The following is a 24,034-nucleotide window of genomic DNA, read 5'->3' as shown; positions in this document are numbered from 1 at the left end:
GACAAACTGTGAGCACATGAGAGCTGATATAATAATCCTAGCCACAATGTGGTGCAGTAGTTATCACTTTTGCCTCAACCATAGAGTTAATATTTATTTCAAGGTTACAAGAGCTGGTTTCCCCCCACCCCCCCACGTAGCCATTTCTACACAGTTTGTAGTGTCTGAATACTTTGTGATCTTTCAGTCTGCTCTGTAGACGTGTCACCCTGCTCTCTGTGACCATGGAGGACAAAACCCAAAAACCTGAAGGCCTCCAACTGAAGAGGCACATTGGGTTGGTTGGTGGTGTAGCAATAGTTTCTGGAACCATGATTGGATCCGGGATCTTCATGTCCCCAAAGTTTGTCCTGGGCTACGTGGGAAGCCCTGGTGCCAGTATGTTAATCTGGGCTCTGTCAGGAGTTATATCTTTGTTTGCAGCTCTTTCCTACATTGAAGTTGGGACCATCATTCCTGAATCTGGTGGGGACTTTATTTACATCCTGAGGATCTATGGTTCATTCCCTGCCTTCTTTGCAGCAATCACTTTTATCTTGCTTCTGAGCCCTTCCAGCATTGCAGCACTGTCAATCAGCATTGCACAGTATGCCATGGCTCCATTTTATCCAGGCTGTGCACCTCCTCAGCTGGCTGTGAAATGTGTCGCAGCTTTTTGTATTCTGATTGTGGCCATCACCAACGCCCTGAATGTCCGAGTTGCTCTCAGAGTCCAAGTGGTCTTCTTGGTGGCCAAAGTGATTTCACTGACTTTCATTGTAATTGGAGGACTAGTGGAAGTCATAAGGAGCAGCACTGTGTTTGAGGAAAATTTTAAAGTTGAGAATGCTTTTAAAGACACTCAGTATTCTTTGAGCACTCTAGGAATGGCTTTCTTTCAAGGTCTCTGGTCTTACTCAGGCTGGGACAATTTGAACTATGTCACTGAGGAACTGAACAGACCAGAGGTGAGACTGAAAGGGATCAAATAGTAGCATTTATGCAAACAATATTTCTTTAAATACACCTTGGCACCTGACAGGCTGTACCTTGAAAATGATTATGCTGGGGAAACATGACTGTCTCAGTGCTATACTGAGAACCCACTTTATGGCTTTTTCCCCAAGCTCTGAATTCGTGTTTCAGGTGATTTATCAACTTTGTTCTAGCACATCACAATAATGCTCTGTAAATCAGTGATCAAACTGTCTGAGGTGTTGTACAAGGTTATCAAAGGTAGATGAGAGGACATTACTTGGATTGCTGTAATCGCAGTCCTAATTCTAATTTAATATCAAAGACTGTAAATAAAGATATGCTGTGAATATAAGATATGAGGATGATGCAATAGAATATGTTTTGACAACAAGAAGCATTTCAACCAACATTGTTTCTGCATCTCCAACGTTTCAAGAACAAATAATGAGTTTTTGTGCCAGAGCTTGGCAGTATTAGCATATGACTGTTCCACAGGGAATTTAATGTTTTTCATTTTGTTGAGGAATTTTCAAACTTTGGGATAAATAAAGTTTATCTTAAATAGTTAAAACTTCAGTGTGATCATCCTTTTTGTTCAGAGCAGTTCATAATAATTCACTAGTGCACTGTCCTTTTCTGTTATTTCAGACTTAAATCAAATTTAATTACAACAGTTCAGGTTTATAGAGCACTTTTTTTCATGCTTTGGCAAACTATGAAAAAATAAATAAATATTCAAGTGGGCTTCATGTTATTCTGTGACACTGATTTGTTAATTTACAAAGTCTGGTGCAACCAAGGTTTAACCAAATCATACTAAGCTAGTCATGTTGCCCTTCATTTGTTTTCCTTTCTTTCTCTTTTGGCACAGGTAAATCTTCCCAGGGCGGTGCTGATAGCCATTTCTCTGGTGACTACTCTGTACCTGCTGGTGAATGTGAGCTATCTGACAGTAATGACACCTAAAGAGCTTGTGTCCTCAAGCGCAGTAGCAGTTACCTGGGGGTAAGACAACACCTGATCTCAGCTTGAAAAGATCTTATAAATGCTTCAGCCACTGAGCGAGAAGGAAACCAGGAGAAATCATCTTCTGTGTACAGATGTACGATATGCATTCATTTTACTGATGGTCAGACAAATACTGCTGTTACTCTTCTAAGGTGAATCACCACCTTATTGTGGCGGAGGGGTTTGTGTGTCCCAGTGATTCCAGGAGATGCGTCGTCCTGGAGCCTTGCCCCTTGGTAGGGTCTCTCATGGCAAATTGGTCCTGGGTGAGGGGCCAGAGAAAGAGTGATTCCAGAGACCCCTATGGAAGATACATCAAGTGAACATACATCTGGTGGCCGGGCATTAGCCCGTGGTGCCTGGCTGGGTGCAGTCCAAAGAGGAGACATGGGTCTGTCCTCCTGTAGGCCCACCACCCAAATAATGCGTTTTTGGAGTCAGGTGCAGTGTGTGTTGGGTGGTGGCCAAGGACATAGGCCTTGGAGGGCTGATCCCCGGCTATCGAGACTGGCTATCGGGACATGGAATGTCATGTCTCTGGTGGGGAATGAGCCTGAGCTATTACATGAGGTTGAGAGATACCGGCTAGATATAGTCGGGCTCACCTCAATGCATGGCCTGGGCTCTGCAACCAGTCTCCTGGAGAGGGGCTGGACTCTGTTCCAATCTGGAGTTGCTCTCAGGGAGAGGTGGCGAGCTGGGGTGGATATTCTTGTATCCCCTCGGGTTTCCTGCATGTACGTTGGACTTGTCACTGGTGAACGAGAGGGTTGCTTCCCTGCCCCTTTGGGTTGGAGAATGGGCCCTGTCTGTTGTTTGCACTTATGCGCCAAATGACAGTTCAGAGTACCCACCCTTCCCGGAGTCACTGGGTGGGGTGCTCAAGGGTGCTCCATCTGGTGACTCCATCATCCTACTGGAAGACCTCAACACTCACGTGGGCAGCGATAAAGAGACCTGGAGGGGCGTGCTTGGGAGGAACGGCCTGCCTGATCTAAACCTGAATGGTGTTTTGTTATTGGACTTCTGTGTAAACCACAGTTTGTCCATAACCACTCTTGGACAAAGAGAGGAGCTGAGCTGTCAACCGATCACCATCAGGTAGCGAGGGAGGATGCGGGACAGACCTGGTGCACCTGAATGTATAGTGAGGGTGTGCTGGGAATGTATGGCAGAGGCCCCTGTTCGCAAGCTCTTCAACTCCCGCCTCTGGGAGAACTTCGACAGCATTCCGAGGGAGGCTGAAGACGTTGAGTCTGAGGCTGCTGCTCAGAGCTGTGGCTGCAAGGTGGTTGGTGCCTGTCATGGTGGTAATCCTCGAGCCATCAAGCTCCCTTCACATCGGGCTTGGTTGGCCTGTGGGACTCTGGAGGTAGCTGACGGGTACCAGCAGGTCAAGTGGTATATGGCTTGGGCAGTGGCCGAAGCAAAAACTCAGGTATGGGAGGAGTTTGTGAGGCCATGAAAAAAGACTTTTGTATGGTCTCGAAGTGATTCTGGCAAACTGTCAGGCAACTCAGAAGGGAAAAACAGTGCTCTACCCACACGGTTTATAGTGTGGGTGGGGCACTGCTGATTTTAGTTGTTGTGTATTTATTTTGTATTTTATTTCACCTAGTTATTTTATACAGTTTTATTATTTGATTCTTGATAAACTCTGTATGTTATTGTTGCTTGTATCCTATGTTATTTTTATTTATTTATTTATTTTTATCTGCACTTCCCTTGTGTATTGTCTTGTTTTCCTTGTTCAGCACTTTGGTCAGTGCTTGCTGTTTTTAAAGTGCTTTATAAATAAAATTGGCTTGGCTTGGCACTGCTGACTTTAACTGAGGAGGTGGAAGGAATACTTTGAGGGCCTTCTTAATCCTGCTCCCACTGTAGTGGAAGCAGAGTCTGGGGATGAGGAGGCTGACTTGCTCATGACTGGGGGTGAGGTTACTGAGGTGGTTAAACAACTCCTTGGTGGCAGGGCCCCTGGCGTGGATGAGATTTGCCTGAGCTCCTAAAGGCTCTGGATGTTGTAGGGCTGTCCTGGTTGACACGCCTCTACAACATTGCATGGAGGTCTGGGATGGTGCTACTGGATTGGAAGAGTAGGGTGGTGGTCCCCATCTTTAAGAAGGGATACCAGAGGGTGTGCTCCAACTATAGGGGGATCACATTCCTCAGCATTTCCAGTAAGGTCTATGCCAGAGCACTGGAAAGGAGGGTCCTTCCATTAGTCAAACCTCAAATTAGAGAGGAACAATACCATTTTCATCCTGGTAGTGGAAGACTGGACCAGATCTTTATCCTCTTGAGGATATTCGAGTGTGCGTGGGATATTGCCCATGAAGTCTGCATGTGTTTTGGGGACTTGGAGAAGGCATTTGAATGTGTCCATCGGGGTATCGCGTGGGGGGTGCTGCAGGAGTATAGGGTGTCTGGGCCGTTGTTGTAGGCCATTCAATCCCTGTACAAACGAAGAGAGAGCTTGTTCTGTATTGCCGGCCATAGGTTGGACTCGTTGTTGGACCTGTGTATGTTGGACTATGTCAGGGCTTCCTTTTGTCACCAATTCTAGGCGTAGCCAAGTGGCAGATGGCTTCCGCCTTGGTGGCCTCAGACTCTGATCTCTTCATCAGGTAGTGGCCTCCAGCTTGCAGTGGAACGGTTTGCAGCTGAGCGTGAAGCAGCTGGTATGAGAATTAATACCTCTAAGTCAGAGACCATGGTCCTTAGCCAGAAAAGGGTGGATTGCCCACTCCGGCTCAGGGACGGTTTGCTGGCCCAGGTGGTGGAGTTCACGAGTGATGGGAGAAGGGAGTAGGAGATTGACAGATGGATTGGGGCTGTGTCCACAGTGATGTGGATGCTGCACCGGTCCACCGTGATGAAGAGGGAGCTGAGTGTGAAAGCAAAGCTGTGGATTCACCAGTCAATCTAAGTCCCTACCCTCACCTATGGTCTTGAGTTTTGGGTAGTAACCGAAAGAATGAGACTGCAAATACAAGCGGCAGAAATTAGCTTCCTCTGAAGGCTGGCTGGCCTCTCCCTTGGAAATTCAGGAGGGGCTCAGAGTAGAGCCGCTGCTCTGAAAAGAGCCAGTTGAGGTGGTTCGAGGATCTGACTAGGATGCCTCCTGGGTGCCACTTGGGTGAAGTATTCTGGGCATGTCCTACTTGGAGGAGGCCTGGGGTAGACTCAGGACATACCGGACAGGTTATATTTCTTGGGTGGCCTGGGACAGCCTTTGGGGTCGCCCTGGATGAGCTGGAGGAGGTGCCTGCGTAGAGGGAGGTCTGGGCTTCTCTGTTTAGGCTGCTGCTCCCGTAACCTGGCCCCAGATAAGCGGAGGAAAATGGATGGATGGATGGATGGATGGGTGGACTTTTCTAAGTTAAAGACACAGACTAGATGGATGCAGTTGTCCGGTCTGTATTTTGAAGCCTCTATATTAGCATTTTAGCCCCTGCCATGTTGGGGGTTTTTTGGAGCTAGAAGTGACCATATTTGGTCACTCCTAGTTATCCTAATGCTTCCATGAATCCGCAAACTGTATGAAACAGACACAGATGAGTGCCAATTAGTGCTGAGTGAGAAAATACAAGAATTTTACTCAACAAAACTAAAGCACAAAATTTTTTCTGGGCTAATCGTTACAGCAAGCCATGCTGCTTGAAGGTCAGTGACGAGTGGTTCAGTGGAGGAGGCAACTGGACCTGAAGCTCCAGTACAGTGTCTCCATATAGTGGAGGTGAGGCTTGGCAGAAAACTAGCCTGTGTAATTTTAAGTTGTAAAAGAATCCAGATTCCAGTTGTTTCTAAAGGTAGAAATTAGGTATGGATACCAAAAAAAGATTTTGTATACCAAGCTGTAAATGCCTTATTTTCATGGCTGAAGTTGATCATTTAACAAATGGCCACTGGAGGAAGTGCAGATTTTGTTCAACCAGTGTTGACTTTGGGGATCATAAAAGTCGCTCAGTTCTTGGGCTTCTCCGTGATGTCGCAATGGCTATATCCATTTTACAGCATATAGTTTCAGATTAAGTACCAGAGAGAATCTCATTCTGAGGGATTAACAGGTGGAGCCTGTCTTATTTTAACCTTGTGAGCATCCCACAGATGCTCAATTAGATTTAGATCTGGGGAATTTGGAGGCCAAGTCAACACCTCAAACTTGTTGCGCTCCTCAAACTATTCCTGAATCATTTTTTGCTTTGTGGCAGGGTGCATTATCCTGCTGAAAGAGGCCACAGCCTTTAGGGAATACTGTCTCCATGAAAGGGTGTATATGGTCTACAACAATGCTTAGGCAGGTGGTACAAGTCAAAATAACATTCACATGGAAGGCCGGAAAGTTTCCCAGCAGAACATTGCTCAAAGCATCACACTGCTTCTCTTCATCCTGGTGCCAGGTGTTCCCCAGGTGAGTTATGCACACGCACCTGGCCATCCAGATGATGCAAAGGAAAATTCGATTAATTAGACAAGGCCCAAACTTCCATTGCTTCGTGGTCCAGTTCTGATGCTCATGTGGCCATTATCTGCATGGACACCCTAACTGGTCCGAAGTTGTGCAGCTCTGTATCCAACAAACTTCGATGCACTGTGCAAATGCTGTTAAGTAATGCTTTATATGAAGCTCATGCTGTAAACTGATTTATGATTATTTCTTCAAATATATAATTAAGTTTGAAAGTGTCTCAATTTAAAATGTGATGTAAGGCACAGTAAATTCTTGTTACAGTCTGTTTATCAATGTTAAGAAACTTTAAGATATAAAGTAACATGTCTTGTGAGAACTGAGTAAAGGTTTAAAGACTTCTTTTCATGACAAGCAGCCAACAAGATATTTTATTGTTTGGTTTGTCTTGTACTTTAATTTTATTCTGTGTGCATGCTAGGTACCACGTAATATGCTAACGCGCTTTGTATGATTTGTCCATAAATACAGTTCTCATGGTGAGACTAAGCTAGCAGAGAAAGGCTTAAGCAATTAACGCCTGTTTCAAAGAACCGACCTGTGTCTGTGCTGCCCTGGAGAGAGCTACACACTGTGTATTCTGACACCTTTCTATCAGAACCAGCATTAACTTTTACTTCAATTCTAGCTACAGCTGCTCATGGACTGTATGAGCCAGCCTTCTCTCTCCAGTGAGCCTTGGCTTCCCATGACCCTGTCGCTGGTTCACCACTGTTCCTTCCTTTGACCACGACAGACTGGGAATGTCACACAAGAGCTGCAGTTTTAGAGATGCACTGACCCAGTTGCCCAGCATCACAGCGTGGCCCTTGTCAGACTCGCTCAAATCCTTACACTTGCCCATTTTTCCTGCTTCTAACACATCATCTTTGAGGACAAAATGTTCACTTGCTCCCTAATGCATCCCATACACTAACAGGTGCTATAATGAAAAGATAATCAGTGTTATCCACTTCACCAGTCAGTGGTCATGTTGTGCCTGATCGATGTATATAACTGAATGTCATCTGCATAGCAATGATAAGAAATGTACTTGAAAGTACTCAAAGCATGCAGAATAGGGAGCAGCTATAACAGAAACAGCAACTGCAGTCATGTTCATCATGTAACACATTATGAGATGTTCTGTAACAGAAATCATTTCCATACAGGAATAAGGTGCTGGGCAGCTGGGGGTGGATCATGTCTGTGGCTGCAGCCTTGTCAGCTTTTGGTTCTCTAAATGGGACGTTCTTCAGCAGCGGCCGTGTGTGCTTTGTTGCTGCCAGGGAGGGACACATGGTATCAGCCTCTCTACCTTATGAGAATACATACACCTGTTTAAATGAATGCTGGTGCAGAGTGTTATACAGACCTGTGTTGGTTTTGTAGCCAGATATTCTGTCCATGGCCCACGTCCACAGACTGACTCCATCTCCAGCACTGATCTTCAGTACGGTGATCTCTCTGGTGGTGCTGATTCCTGGAGACTTTCAGAGTATTATCAGTTACTCCAGGTGAAGACTGACTCTGTTTCTGCTTTATTCCTAATTTATAGCTTTTCCTGTTTGTCCTACATTCCTCTTTTTCACTGTTTTCAGTTTTACCTCCTGGATGTTCTACGCCAGCAGCCTGTCTGGGCTCATCTATCTCAAAATCAAGAAGCCGGACCTTCCCAGGCCATACAAGGTCAGTGTCATGTACTAGTTTCTCTTTTCTTAACACTACATGAGAATCACATCTTGTTCCCATGCCTGGTTTTTCCTCTCCCCACAGGTTCCCATTATACTTCCTATACTGGTCCTCATTGCAGCGATATTCCTTGTGCTGGCACCCATCATAGACAATCCTCAAATTGAGTACCTCTATGTGGCTTCATTTATCTTAAGTGGTGTTATAGTCTACATACCCTTCATCCATTATAAGCTCTGCCCAGGTCTGCTGGACACATTAACAGCGTTCCTGCAGCTCTTCTTAGAGGTCGCCCCAGCAGAAAAAAACCTGTAATTTCTACTGAACACTCACAGATAGCATCTCTATGATTCAGATAACTCAAACATATAAAATAAGCCTGGCTGAATGACTTAGCTTTACAATATATTATATGTAATTATATGTGAAAATGTTTTACTTCTGTTATTGTAAATTTACAACTTTCAGTTCTCTATAAAAGATTATTTGCAAAATGTTTCAGTTTAAAACACATTAAGATGACAGGAAAAAAATGAAATCCATATTTGTTTTTGAAAGATGCTGATTTGGGGTTTTAACAGGGGCGCAGTTATATACTTTCTGAGGTTTATGGGACACATTTTGTGCCACTGGATTCTAATACAATAAACTATCAAACATACGTGCATATCTTTGGTAAACGCTAAACCTACTATAAGTCATCATTTTAGAGCACTGAATGTCACTCTCTTTCTACTTTGTAATCTACAAATAAAGTATTATAAACATCTTACTTTGTTTTGGCTCTTGCTGGGGTGCCACGAAACATTTGTTTGATTTGTGTGTGAGGCTCACTGTCCTGTCTTTACACTCAGTATATATATATATATATATATATATATATATATATATATATATATATATATATATTATAATGTGTTGTCACCATGTTGGGAGACTAAATATTAGCACAGAATCACCTGAGATCAAAAAATGCAGAAGTAGTTGGGCTATAATTAAACAATTTATGATGCAGTTGTGTCAAATGTCAGTGAGAATGTACTTCTACTTGTGCATCTTCTGTCCGAAGGACTAAAGAGGAGAGGTGTCAAGTGTGCAAGATGGGGCGCATGTCTGTGTGGCTGATGAAGGTGGACCCCAAAATGTAGGACTCAGAGACAGAACTAAATTTAAAAGGTGATGAAAAGAGAAACAATAAACAGAGTTAGACTGGGCTGGATGGGTGCCAGAACTAAATACAAAAACAGGGAAACATCAACAATGACACGACAAGGAACAGACACAGACTGAGGACTTAAATACACTCACTAGGTAATCAGGGAACAGGCAATAGTTGGGGACACAGCTGAATGTAATTAAACAAAGGAGACAAGGGGAAGCAAAGCTAAACACAAAGCACATGGGATAAGGGACTGTCAAAGTAAAACCAGAAACAACTAGGCGGAGACAGAAATGCAGACTTGACACACCGTACAGGAAATAAACAACAAAACACAACACATCTGTCATGTGGGAACGGTGTGGCAGGCAGGGTGGACCCAAATGCAGAACTCCAAGGCAGACTATACTTAAAAGGTGGCTTTATTGTAGATAACGTGAAACATAATGCAGAGGAACGGCACTGTAACAAAACTCAAACTGACAGGAAACAGGACAAAACCACACCTCCATTAGGGAGGACGCAACGGAGAACAGAACAAACACAGGGGCTTAAATACACACGGCGGCGTGGGTTCAAGTCCCGGCCCGTTGCCAATTTGCCCGCGTGTCTTCCCCTCTATTTTTCCCCCATTTCCTGTCTCTCTCCACTGCCCATAAATGCCGCTGTGGCCAAAAATGCAAAAAAAATACACACAGGAGGTTAGAATGAGAGACAAGAAACAGCTGGAGAACACAGGGCACAGGTGAACAGAATCTAACAAATTAAACAAGGGAAACAAATCTAAACATGACACATAGGGAACACCAGACTGTCAAACTAAAATAGGAAGTAACTAAAGAAGAAAACAATGAAGACTGGACAAAGGACACTAATCACAGAGGGAACTCAACATATGATAACACGAAGAAGACATGGACGCCAGAAACACAAGAACACAGGGAAGACAAGAACGGGAAATAAACCAAGCTAAATTCAAAACTATAACAAACTGAAGACCTATACAAAAGAAAGCTAATAAACATAATCAGAGATATAACTTAAACAGAACCAAAGAACACAAGACACTGGGCCTTCAGCCCAGGACCATGACAACATCAGACCAGAGACATGACTGAGGTACAGGACAGACACTAGAACACAGAGACGCAGGGAAGACAGGAAAAAAGGGAACTAGGAAATCAATATGTCAATAACAATAACTAATAATAGGACAGGAAATTATGATGGCTAATCAAAACCAAAACAAACTAGAAACATAACAGAAACTCATAAATCATAAAGAAGTGAAACCATTGCTGTTTTAGCTCCAGAATACTCTGCACTGCCGCCTCTGAGATCTGTAATGAGACATCACTGAAATTGCAAAGACACCATCTGCTTAGTGGCAGTTTATCATGCATCAGCCAACCTGACAGTAAATCAGGCTGTACTGAACCTAAGTGGACTAAACTGATTGTGATCAGCTAATGAAAAAAATGCCATCCTTAACTTAAAATTTTGAGTTATGGATGGCATTTCTTTATTATTGGTGGAAACAAACTTCCACAGAAACGTCCCAAAGGTGGTCTTCAGAGACTGACGCACAACCTGACAGTCAACCCCCCTCAATCACCTTAAATAAATAAGTAATGGTTTCACTAGAAAAAAAAAATAATTTGTTGTCATTGCTGAGACCCTTACAAATGTTTAACATGAACTTTGAATTATAGCTAGCTGCACAAAGTTCTAAGTAAAACTTTGGAATCAGTTCTTTGTACTGATGTCACAGAAGTACAATAGCAACAGAGAAAATAAATGAATAGCTAGAAATGATTTAGCTTTAGATGTTAATCCCAGTTGTAGGACACATGCTAACATCAGCTTAGATACTTATTATCCTGTGATTATCTGTTGGTAGTGTGCACTTTGCAAGATGGAACAAAACACACAGGAACAAACTGTGGCTATTCTTCCTATTTCTTCTCTTTAATCAGCAGGAGACACAAAAGACCTTAAACTTGCATCAACAGTCTATCTTATCATAAATGTTAACACAAAACAAAACACCTATACTACGGCAGTGCAATTCAGATTTCATTGTTAGTTGCTGTAATGTTGTAAATGTTACATTCAAGATTAAATGATTATTGTGCCACATCGTGTTTGACAGATTTCTGTATTTTCCTCTAATAAAGTCCAGATTCACTCTGTGCTGGGCTGTGTCAGGTTTACATCAGTTTCCATTCATTTAGTATATTTATTCAGTTGAATTATAATTATAAAGATAAGTTTATTTAAAAAAAAAAAAAAGTTAATGCAAACATCTCAACACACTGTTTGTGGATGTTCAAATTGATACCATAGATGCATTTCCTAAAAGTCTCAGATGAGTTAGTTCCCAGACTAACTCCCAAACTAAAACCCAAAGCGCCATATACATGTGGTCGCCTGCTCCACCCCTGAGCCACCTGGGTGCCCTAATTTCAGTGTTTTAATATGAGGGTTTTCAGTTAGTTTTTAACCTTTTTATAAACATAACACAAAAGCAAGGAAATTTGTGTTTTGTTGATTTTTTTCTTTGTTGTTTTCTTTGTTGCTTCTTGGCAATAAATCTTATACTGTTAGAAAGCCTGTTTATTGCCACGTTTGTAAGGAAAATGCATCTGCGGGTTGAGCCCATGAAAAAGCTATTGATTCTTATTTTGAGCTACCCGGGTGATTACCCCAGGTGCTGAAAATCAGAGATATAAAGATAAATAAGCAGAAAAGGCTGTCTGGCATTGGCAGAAAAGATTTTTATGTTTTGAAGGTTTTATCAGTTCAGATAGTACATTGAGAGCAGAATCAGCTGTGAGTCATAGAATAATTTACAGTCTTTACTTGGCACAAGGAAGAACCAGTTCAGGTCCTGTCCTTCCTCTGATATCCTTGATATGCATTTGTTATGCATTTATGCATCTGTTCATTTTTCCACTCACATGAGGAACTTTCTAATCTTTTGCTGACAGTTCAGCTTTCTAATCTTCATGTACGGCCAGAAAACAAGCAAATATAATATTTACAGGTGCCAGAGAAAGGCTTCAAGCACACCAGTAGAATCCACTTGGCTTACAGGGATTTTCCCAGTAAGGAAAGCAGGACTGAAATGATTTAAAACATTCTGAGTTTTTAATTTGTCTCTGCCCAGTCAGTGTTTTATGGAGATAAAATAAATGCTAAAATGAATCACAGAAACCTGAGAGACAGGGAGAACTCTGGACAAGCAGGCATGCGTAAAGTCAATGATAGCCTCACCTTACTGTCATAGCTCTTTGATTATGTTTCCTCCTCCTTTTCCACATGTGGACCTTGTGTAACAGTCAGTGTTTTACAACTACAAATGTCTGTTCTTGTCTGCTGCTTCTGAGAAGTGAAGAGCTATGTGAAAATGGGGGATGACACACACGGACTCAGTCTGAAGAGGGAAGTGGGGATTGTAGGAGCTGTGTCCTTCACTGCTGGAACAATGAAGCCCGGATCTTCATTTCCCCCCAGCACGTCCTGTCCACTATAGGGAGCCCAGGGGCCAGCTTCATTATATGTTCCTGCTGCGATAGCTATGCTGTGGCGGCTCTGCTATGCTGAACTGTGCACTATCGTACCGGAGTCTGGAGCTGAGTACATTTACATACTGAGGACTGTGGGGAAAGTGGTGGCCTTCATGTTCGTCTTCAGCTTCATCACAGTCATGAGGCCAGCTAGTGGCACAGGAATCGCTCTCAGCTTTGCTGAATATGCTGTGGCCCCCTTTCACAGCGGCTGCACCCCTCCACAGCTGGTGGTGAAGTTCGCATCCAGATGGATCACCACAGCAGTGAAGATGGTGGCCCTGGCGGCGATCATCCTGGGAGGCATTGTGATGCTTTTCCAGGGCCGCACTGAGAACTTTGAGGGAACCAATGTAGGGGTCGGCTTCATCTGCATTGTTTTCTATCAGGGCTTGTGGTGCTTTGATGGCTGGAACACTTTAAATTATTTAATTGAGGAGGTGAAACATCCAGAAGTAAGAATTTCAAAATATACAATTTGTGGTTCATAGAAATACAAAAATACAGACGAAGCGTGCCAAAAACTGGGCACCTCCAGTCATGTTTGTATATATTTTATCTAGGGCTGCAATTACTCGTTGAGTAACTTGAATATCTCATTATCCTCAATGCAAATCTTCTGCTTCATTTAATGCATGACTCTGCAGAGCTCAGCATGGAAACGAGCGTTTCACCCACATTAGCAACTAAAAATAGACCTGCAGTAAAAACATTTAGGAGCACTTGTGTGAATTTAAAACCATTACTATACTTATAAATATATCGATTAAATTCCATTCATATTTTAAAATATGAAAATTAAAGTGATTTTTCCCCTCTGGCCAGTAGAAATATATATGGGGCCAGTAAAATTCAGAGCCACTGACCCTGTGCTGTTACTCTGGACACTGAATTATTATTAATTATTAACATGTCCACCGTCAGAATGTTATAGAGTAAAGGCTGTTTTATGCTTTATTTTAGGCTGTATATTCTATTTATTTTTGCATTTAAAAAATGTTTTCTTCAAAACTCAGATTTAATATGGTACGTATTAAAACATTGGTTTCCACTTTAGAAATTGCATTGAGCGGTTTAATTTAATTAACCTCTGTTTTCTCTTTTGAAGATTAACTATTACTCGTTAATAACACAAAAGTATTTCTATTTCAATTACTCAATGAACAGATGGAATAATTAATAGAATACTTGATTGCTAAAAAAATCGATAGCTGTAGCTCTAATTTTATCTTCTTACTGATTTAGATGAGTAGACAAGGACAAACTGTGAGCACATGAGAGCTGATATAATAATCCTAGCCACAACGTGTTGCAGTAGTTATCACATTTGCCTCACAGCAAGAAAAGTGTAGAGTTAATATTTAATTCAAGGTTACAAGAGCTGGTTTTACCACCACCCCCGGATGCTTTGAAAGCCATTTCTATGCAGTTTGTAGTGTCTGAATACTTTGTGATCTTTCAGTCTGCTCTGTAGACGTGTCACCCTGCTCTCTGTGGCCATGGTGGACAAAACCCAAAAACCTGAAGGTGTCCAACTGAAGAGGCAAATTGGGTTGGTTGGTGGTGTAGCAATAGTTTCTGGAACCATGATTGGATCTGGTATCTTCATGTCCCCACAGTTTGTCCTGGGCTATGTGGGAAGCCCTGGGGCCAGTATGTTAATCTGGGCTCTGTCAGGAGTTCTATCTTTGTTTGCAGCTCTTTCCTACATTGAAGTTGGGACCATCATTCCTGAATCTGGTGGGGAATTTATTTACATCCTGAGGATCTATGGTTCCTTCCCTGCCTTCTTTGCAGCAATCACTTTTATCTTGCTTCTGAAACCTTCCAGCATTGCAGCGATGTCAATCAGCATTGCACAGTATGCCATGGCTCCATTTTATCCAGGCTGCACACCTCCTCAGCTGGCTGTGAAGTGTGTCGCAGCTTTTTGTATTCTGATTGTTGCCATCACCAACGCCCTGAATGTCCGAGTTGCTCTCAGAGTCCAAGTGGTCTTCTTGGTGGCCAAAGTGATTTCACTGACTTTCATTGTAATTGGAGGACTAGTGGAAGTCATAAGGAGCAGCACTGTGTTTGAGGAAAATTTTAAAGTTGAGAATGCTTTTAAAGACACTCAGTATTCTTTGAGCACTCTAGGAATGGCTGTCTTTCAAAGTCTCTGGTCTTACTCAGGCTGGTACAACTTAAACTATGTCACTGAGGAGCTGAACAGACCAGAGGTGAGACTGAAAGGGATTTATGCAAACAATATTTCTTTAAGTACAGCTTATCACCCGACAGGCAGTGCTTTGATAAAGATTATGCAGGAAAATATGACTGTCTCAGTGCTATAATGAGAAAGCTGAGCACTTAGTGCTTTATGGCTTTTTTCCAAACTATGAATTTGTGTTTCAGGTGATTTATCAACTTTGTTCTAGCACATCCTAATAATGCTTTGTAAATCAGTGATCAAAGTGACTGAGGTGTTGTGTGAGCTTAGTGAGTTAGGTTAATCTGTGATTTTAAATTTCCCATAGGTGGAAATTTACAATCACCCACAACCCTGAAAAGGATGAGCAGAAGAACATGTATTGATAGTGGAAGATCTTGGCAGTATTTTGAATAGTATATGACTGTTCCACTGGGAAGTTAGTGTTTTTAAAGGAATTTCCAAACTTTGGGATAAATAAAGTTGCTCTTAAATAGTTAAAAATTCAATGGGATTTTGTTCATAGCAGTTCATAATAATTCACCAACTTCTGCTAACTGCATGAAATTCTTTTCTGTTATTTCAGACTTATAGCCTATTTACTGTAATTAAAACAACAGTTTGGGTTTGGAGGGCATTTTTTTCATGGCTTGGTAAACCATTAAAAAAAAGTAAATATTCAATTCATGTTATTCTGTGAGACTGAGTTGTTAATTTGCAAACCCTGGTTAAAGCAGGGTTCAACCAAAAACTACCAAGCTAGTCATGTTGGCCTTTGATTGTTTTCCTTTCTTTCTTTTTTGGCACAGGTGAATCTTCCCAGGGCGGTGCTGATAGCCATTTCTCTGGTGACTACTCTGTACCTGCTGGTGAATGTGAGCTATCTGACGGTAATGACACCTAAAGAGCTTGTGGCCTCAAGTGCAGTAGCAGTTACCTGGGGGTAAGACAACACCTGATCTCAGCTTAATAAAACCTTTTTAATACTTCAGCACTGATCTCTGTTATGATAAGAAGGACATATAGAAGATCATTGCACTTATTACAGATAAGGGAGGACAGTATGGCCCTCATAAAACAGAGCCTGAAAGCCTAACTTTCAGATAAACAGAAGGTGCCTCAGCAGAGACCTTGATGTTAAACTAGGCCACACCTGCAAAGGCTCCATTAAGTCCACAGATCTCAGGCTCCAAGGGAGACAGTTATAGTGTCTGCAGGCCCATGTCTACTTTTGCATTCTCAGCCCCGATCACATGACCTCAGGGACCTGCTGAGGATGTATGGATGTAAAAGTTCACTGATGTACGCTGGTGCTCGTCCATGCAGAGCTCTAAAAGTCAAAACCAGTCTTAAAGTGGACTCTGAAGGTAATGGGAAGCCAGTGCAACTGAATTAGCAAGAGTGTGATATGTAAGCACTTAGAAGACTTAGTCAGAAGCCTCGCAGCGGTGTTCTGAACAACTTGCAGATGTTCCAAGGAAGCTTTCTTGATACAAGGAATTCAGAGCGTGACATACAGTGGCTTGCAAAAGTATTCATACCCCTTGAACCTTTCCATATTTTGTCATGTTCATCATGTAACACATTATGAGATGTTCTGTAACAGAAATCATTTCCATACAGGAATAAGGTGCTGGGCAGCTGGGGGTGGATCATGTCTGTGGCTGCAGCCTTGTCAGCTTTTGGTTCTCTAAATGGGACGTTCTTCAGCGCCGGCCGTGTGTGCTTTGTTGCTGCCAGGGAGGGACACATGGTATCAGCCTCTCTGCCTTATGAGAATACATACACCTGTTTAAATTAATGATGGTGCAGAGTGTTATACAGACCTGTGTTGGTTTTGTAGCCAGATATTCTGTCCATGGCCCACGTCCACAGACTGACTCCATCTCCAGCGCTGATCTTCACCACGGTGATCTCTCTGGTGGTGCTGATTCCTGGAGACTTTCGGAGTATTATCAGTTACTCCAGGTGAAGGTTGACTTTGTTTCTGCTTTATTCCTAATTTATAGCTTTTCTTATTTGTCTTACATTCTTCTTCTTTGACCGTTTTCAGTTTCACTGCCTGGATTTTCTACGGCATCGTCCTGTCTGGGCTCATCTATCTCAAAATCAAGAAGCCGGACCTTCCCAGGCCATACAAGGTCAGTGTCATGTACTAGTTTCTCTTTTCTTAACACTACATGAGAATCACATCTTGTTCCCATGCCTGGTTTTTCCTCTCCCCACAGGTTCCCATTATACTTCCTATACTGGTCCTCATTGCAGCGATATTCCTTGTGCTGGCACCCATCATAGACAATCCTCAAATTGAGTACCTCTATGTGGCTTCATTTATCTTGAGTTGTGTTGTAGTCTACATACCCTTCATCCATTATAAGCTCTGCCCAGGTGTGCTGGACAGGTTAACAGCATTCCTGCAGCTCTTCTTAGAAGTCGCCCCGGCAGAAAAAAACCTGTAATTTCTACTGAACACTCACAGATAGCATCTCTATGATTCAGATAACAAAAACATATAAAATAAGCCTGGCTGCATGGTTTTGCTTTACATTTTATTAAACATGAATATATGTGATAACATTTTATGCACAGGTGCTAAAATGTTTTACTTGCACTTTAAAGTTGTAAATGTACTTGCTCATTATTAAAGATTGGTAAACACAAGAAATCATTATTTTAGAGCTCTCTATAACACTACCATTTACTGCATGTCACCCTCTTCCCACCTTCCATTCATCTGTCACTTTTTAATCAACAATAAATCATTGCACACATCTTTCTTGGTGTTGACTCTCACTGCAGTATCTTATCACTTCCTGTTCCTGTAATAGTGAATTGTGATGTTTATGTGTAGCTCAATTAATTGTAAATCTCTAGATAATGGCTTATTTCATAGTATAATTCTCACATCACACTTTGTTTAGTCATCTGTAAATTATGGTCACAGTATTCACTTATTGTGTCTTAGAGATTCCCTAGTTTAGTGTAGCTATTAGCTTAGCTCTTAGCCGACTCACTAACTGCATGCCTTCTTCTCCTGTCCCTCCCTCGCTTTGCTGCTCTGTGTGTCAGATGTTTAGTTACTCCTTGGCCTCCTTTAGCAGTAATGGTACTTGCAACAAATGTAGCTTGTTTGCAGCCTTGGAGGTCAGGCTCAGTGAATTGGAGACCTGGCTCCACACCCTGGAAAATCCTGTAGCTTGCCAAGCCCCTGTAGTCAGTGTGGACCAGGGTAGCTTAGTCACCATTTGCTCTCCCCCAGAAAATCCTGAGCAGCTGGGAAATCAGGCCAGCTGGGTGACTGTGGAAGAATCCTAGTCCTAAACAGAAGCCCCTGGTACAACCCCCACCCCATTCATCTTTCAAGTCGTTTTTCCCTACTTGGCGGCACACCAGCTAAGGAACAAACTCTGGACACTAGCAACCATCACAGATTGTATTCCAGGGGCCAGAGCAGGCAACATACAGTAGAAGGAAATCTAAAGCTGCTGGCTTAGGCTAAACATAGATTTGGTAAAATAATAATTCACCTTGGCAGTAACAACACCCAATTAACGCCAATTGGAGGTCACCAAAGTTACTATCGTATGTAGTTTTCTCTGGACCCCTCCCCAATCTGACGAGGAGTGACATGTTTAGCCACACGGTGTCCTTCCATTGCAGTTGTCTGAAAAAAGATGTGGGCTTTATAGATAATTGGGAAATTTTCTGGGGAAAACCTGGTCTTGTTTGGAGAGACAGCATCTATTGCACTTTGAATGGAGCAGGTCTCATTTAAGCTCCCCAAAACCTGACTATCCAGGGTTGAGATCAGGAAGCAGAGCTGCAGTCTTACACGCAGCTTCCTCCTGTCATACCCCCAAAAGTCCATCCTTATAGAGACTGTGTCTGCTCCCAGAGCACCAAAAAAGAAACCAAAAATTAGGAAAAAACAAATTAAGCATAAAAATTGAAAAAGAATGAATTATACAGAAGAACCCTGAATACTGTCAGAATCCTTGAAGCATAGGCAGAGGAGGAGTAGAAGCAATCCCTCCCTGAGCCTGGTTCTGGTTTCTTCCTCTTAAAAGGGAGTTTTTCCTTCCCACTGTCACCAAGTGCTTGATCATAGAGGGCTGTTTTGATTTTGGGGGTGACTTATAGGGAACTATTGTTGTGATTTGGCACTTTATGAATAAAATTTAAATGAATATTGACATTAATATGCTTCTGACAGGTGCACCATTTCTTGGGAGTTTTCAGATTCTGCATGATTCTGCTGTATATATTTGTATTTGTCTGTATTCGCTATAATTTACAGGTTTGCTTGGGTTATGAAAGCATTACAAAAGCATCTCCATGGAGCAGACCTACCTGAGATAAATGTGCTTTTCAGGTCTTAAAACACTCATACAGATGTGTGAATTAAAAGGAAAATAAAAGTTTATTAAATATTATTCACCAAAGAGATAAAACAAGACATGGTTCATTTATAGTGCAACTTTCACGAGACAAGATTGTTCAACACAAATCAGGGAAGAGCAAAGAACAGAGGAAGTGTATGAATACGCTGTTTATTCATATTTAGACAATTTTTTGGACTGGAGTTCACATTCTCAAAATTAAGACTGGAAATTTTGTTCAGCTCTAATGTTCAGTTACTTAATAATTTTCATCTTGACAGTTTGGAAAAAGCACTTTCCTCCTGAAAGCTTAAATGATTTAATATCAGTGGGATTAAAAAAAAAGGCTTTTCCAAACAATAAAGCTCTAAAACTAAAAATTTAAAGTCTTTTTTTTCATGTGTGTGAGTCTTTTAGTTAGTTTTCTTCTCTGTGCCATTAGAAGCGCCACTATGCTCGCCTGTCTCGCTTCTGCCACCTTGTGGCGACTGGTGGTACAGCGTGAACAGCCTCTCTGCATTCTGGTCTGCATCCTCCGCCCCCTCGCAGCACTTTATCCAGGACTGAGGGATGGTGTCGATGCCATAGTGGGCCCCAGCAATGGCCCCGGCCATGCAGGCTATGGTGTCAGTGTCCCCTCCCAGTGCCAGGCTGTACGCTATCGTCCTCTCCACGCCACCGTAGCTCTCTGGAATGCATTCCCGTGGCTGTAGGCAGTGGAGGACGCAGAAGATTGCAGTGGGGACAGAGTGGAGTGCTGCAATGCCATTACCTGATATAAGACACACAGACAGAACACATTAAGATCATTTTTGGGGGTGTTTTTGTGGTGTAGAGAAACAGGAAATGGTATGCAAATGAAAAGAATGGGATCACAGCATCGCTGGACCGGGTATTTGTGCACATGTGATAGGTCAGCAGAAAAAATGATTGGGGTCACACTGCCATCCATTGGAGACCTGGCAAAATAACACCACCTGTCGAGGGCAACAGGAATTCTCAGAGACCCCGCTCATCCCTGTCATGAACTGTTCTCTCTCCTACCCTCAGGCAGAAGATACTGCAGCCTGTTATGCAGAATAGTGAGGTTTGTGACAGCTTCTACCCATTAGCCATCAGACTTCTGAACACTGCAAATAATCTCAGACATTGCCCCCTGGTAGGGTCTCCCATGGCAAATTGGTCCTGGTTGAGGGGCTAGACAAGGAGTGATTCCAAGGACCCCTATGGAAGATACATGAAGGAAACTGTTTACCCTGCCTGGCATAGTTTTAACTTCTCCCACCCTGGAGCCAGACCAGGGGAGGGAGCTTGAGGGAGAGCATCTGGTGGCTGGGGATTAGCCTGAGGAGACATGTGCCTGCCCTCCCATTCGAATGGTTTTGATTCATTATCATATGTAAGGTGGTAAGAACAAAACAGGGCAGTGTGCAGGTGATTTTTGCATGTGCACTTCTTGAAATTCCTGAATCCAAATCCAAACTGACTCTAAAAGGCATCTCTAATTCAGCCCAAACCCAATCTCTGCTACCATCTTAAAGCTTTAAATAACCTTTTGTGTAATAGTGCAAACAAATGAACCAATCACGTACCCTCCTCAGCAGCAATAACAGAGATACTGACCCAGTTCAGAGATGACTTCCTCTATGCTGACTTTGCTCCTGTCCATCAGGTCTCTAATTCGGTGGAGACGTTCACAGAATGGCTTCTCTGCTTCTTTTAAACTACAAAGGTAGTTAAAAATATATATACATCTCATACAGCATGAAAAGGGATACTTCAGACTTTAAAAACATATTTTTAGACAGAAATATTTGAGCTTGAGTTAACTTGTCTGACAAACATCTGTAACACAGATTTTGATTATTCTTTAGTAAATTAAACCCCAAATTACAAAATAAGTTAAAAAAATTGTAATATTAATTTCACTACACTGAAGGAAAAATCATGCTCCTGTTTGATGCCAGTGACACTCAAATTTTTGGACCTCTTCAGTCAGATCCAGTCTGTCCATTCTACTCACATTCTTGCATCGTTGCGTGCGGCCTCATCACCCTCCACCTCCTCCATCTCTGTAATTAGCCTGCTAATGAATTGGTGAGGCAAGTCCAGCGCCCCCTGCAGGGAGAGGTGCACAGCTAATGCCTGCAGCACCGCCCCATTATAACCCAGAGAGCAGGAGTGCGTCAGCATGGCGCCCAGACGGGCAAACTGCAGAGAAAAAGAGTCAAACATGTGGTTTACATCAAGAATCCTTTTATTTACAGAAAACTCAATCTGCAAAAGACCCCCACTCACCCTTTTAACATCAGCCATGTCCGGAAAGGCCAGTGCGAAAGGGGCTGCTCTCATGGCCCCTCCGTTCCCAAAGGAGCCCCGACCGCTAAACTGGTCCCTGGCTGGCTGATACACATCACTTAACTGGGGGGACGAGAGCTTCTTCAACACCTGGATCACTCCAGCGCCATAACCACGATGTGGGGAAGCACTGTACTCCTTAGCAAACCTACAAAGGATGAGACACTGAGGTAGCAACCATCCACAGTTCACCTGGAGAAGCTTTGGATCGATATGTAACTCAAATATTTTTTCCTCATTTTCTGTTACATATTATATACACTGTTCCACATGGCCAAAGATTCCAAAAATTAAATCAGTGTAGTACAAGTAAAGCCTGTGAGACAGTCTTTTCTACTCTTGGCTTTGCACACATCTTTGGCTCTGCACACAGAAGCCCCACCCACCTGCTGTTTAAACCTTTTGTGTACAAGGATCAACCAATCAGAGGAAAGTTGGCTTAAAGGGGGACAAGCTAAAACGGCTTGTTTCAAACAGAAGATGAACTGATGGGCTGCACCAAGGCACAGCAAAAGATGAATAAAGATTATTTTAAACATCAAATCATGCAAAGCTACTCTAGCACATAAAAAATATGGATGATGATTTATCTACCTGCGAGCCATGTCGTGCTCATCAAAGCCAGTCCTGGTGAGTAGAGACTGAACCACACAGCGCGCCATGGCTGTGTCATCACTGTATTCAAGGATCCCTGAAACACAAACACATAAATACACCGATCTTTGATCACCATCCTGATCCTCTCTGGACGCTAAAAGACCCCATTTTCCAATTATATATGAAAAAGAACTTAGACTCTAAGATTACACAGCATAACAGTGAAGCTAATAAGTAATTTTCCTATTAAAATTAAACATTCAAAAGCCTTTTATGTAAAATTCTCATCCAAACTCTTACAGAAGGCCAGTGATGTGCGCAATTCTTCTGCTGACACAATTTACACTGTGCAAATTTTATATAATTACATAATTATAATATAAATTCTTTTCAGTGTTTCACTTTGTAGTCAGTTCCTGTGTGCTCATCTCACAGCCAATCAGGCTCCAATTTTGATGAAAATGGTTGTAACTCAGTTATGCCTCACTGATTTCAGAAGCTCGAGGAATATCTCTTCATCTATACTTAAGTCGAGCAAGATGGACATAGGTGCCGGGTCTTAAAAGTGAAGCAAACACAAAAGCGTCTTAAAACTGCATCTATTTAACAGCCAGCAGTGGCTGCAAAAAGACTTGTGGCCCTATAGGAGGCTATGGAAAAACAACTATCAGCTCTGACCACTGTAAACACTTTCCTGATGAGTTTATGGGCTCAATCACTCCTTTTGGGTTATAAATGAAACATTAAGCTGGGGCTTTATAATGTTACTCCATCGTTTAGGCTGTGGGGAGCGGGTTTGCAGAAGGAGCTGCAGAGGCTATGCATGACCACAACAAATGAGATTTGTTGGATGTCTTTACAGCTCCATCAAAAACAACAAAACCATCCTGCATGTACAGCAAATACAATGACATCCCTGGTACCAGCAAGAGAGCAGGGAGGTGGTGGTTAGAGATATACACACACATCACGAAGGTTTCATCAGTGTTAATCACACGCAAAAGAATTAAGACCATTTTTATGTCCTCCCACAATACAGTACAGAAATGTATGTTAGCTCATGATTTTCTTAGATGATTGCCCTAGACAAATAAACATATATTGCATTTATTTTAAGGACAACAATCATATGAAAACAAGCAAACCCGATGTTTCTTTAACAGTAAATGCCTTTTATAGTTTTTTTTTTTTTAGAATTTACAAAGCATTTTCATCCCTTTGGGCAGCTTTGCATCCCAGTACAGTGGGATTGTTATGAAACCTCCTCCTCCTCCTTTCACTGACCGTTTCCTTTAGTTTCGTCGTCCAGGCTGCCGAGGTGCTGCAGCACACTCTCCATGGGAACCTCCTCCGCCCCTTCAAACTCTCCTCCGATACAGTCTCCCAGCACACCCGCAACCAGCGCGCCCCTGAAGCGGGACAAAGACGCCGGACCCCCCGCGGCTGCCACCGCTCTCACCGCTGTTACTGCCATTCATCCGCCGGGGGAAAAGGACTTCAGCCTGCGCCGGGAAAACAACTCGCTTCTCCGCTGACCAGACTCTGAGACAGCTGTTTAGCGGATCCAAAGTAATTCCCAACAATAACAACAAACGTCGGCCTGAAGCTCTCTCTGCACGGCTTCCGGAACGCGTTAACATCACCGTTTGACCCCCGGTGAAAGTTCGCACATAG

The 24,034-nt window shown here is 42.6% G+C and overlaps 3 protein-coding genes across 3 annotated transcripts; 2 read left to right on the top strand and 1 right to left on the bottom strand.

Annotated features, from left to right (window-relative positions):
* The first annotated feature begins 224 nt into the window (after positions 1–224).
* LOC115773094 (b(0,+)-type amino acid transporter 1-like) lies at positions 225–8,422 on the top strand. The gene is made up of 6 exons (XM_030719603.1): positions 225–947; positions 1,829–1,962; positions 7,588–7,717; positions 7,808–7,932; positions 8,017–8,104; positions 8,192–8,422. Exons 1-6 carry the CDS (start codon positions 225–227, stop codon positions 8,420–8,422), a joined length of 1,431 nt encoding a protein of 476 aa, XP_030575463.1.
* Positions 8,423–14,334: 5,912 nt separating this feature from the next.
* LOC115773078 (b(0,+)-type amino acid transporter 1-like) lies at positions 14,335–17,707 on the top strand. Its single transcript, XM_030719588.1, has 6 exons — positions 14,335–15,057; positions 15,836–15,969; positions 16,650–16,779; positions 16,870–16,994; positions 17,080–17,167; positions 17,255–17,707. The coding sequence occupies exons 1-6, from the start codon at positions 14,335–14,337 to the stop codon at positions 17,483–17,485; spliced, it is 1,431 nt and encodes a 476-aa protein (XP_030575448.1). The 3' UTR covers positions 17,486–17,707.
* Positions 17,708–19,488: 1,781 nt separating this feature from the next.
* adprs (ADP-ribosylserine hydrolase) lies at positions 19,489–24,034 on the bottom strand. The gene is made up of 6 exons (XM_030759191.1): positions 23,645–24,034; positions 22,358–22,454; positions 21,704–21,911; positions 21,429–21,616; positions 21,029–21,129; positions 19,489–20,177 (listed from the first exon to the last, which is right to left on the bottom strand). The coding sequence occupies exons 1-6, from the start codon at positions 23,832–23,834 to the stop codon at positions 19,819–19,821; spliced, it is 1,143 nt and encodes a 380-aa protein (XP_030615051.1). The 5' UTR covers positions 23,835–24,034; the 3' UTR covers positions 19,489–19,818.

Source organism: Archocentrus centrarchus, chromosome 22 (assembly GCF_007364275.1).
Source record: "Archocentrus centrarchus isolate MPI-CPG fArcCen1 chromosome 22, fArcCen1, whole genome shotgun sequence".
NCBI lineage: Eukaryota > Metazoa > Chordata > Actinopteri > Cichliformes > Cichlidae > Archocentrus > Archocentrus centrarchus.
Note: the sequence above shows the minus strand (reverse complement) of the source record. Positions and strands in the feature narration are given on the sequence as shown.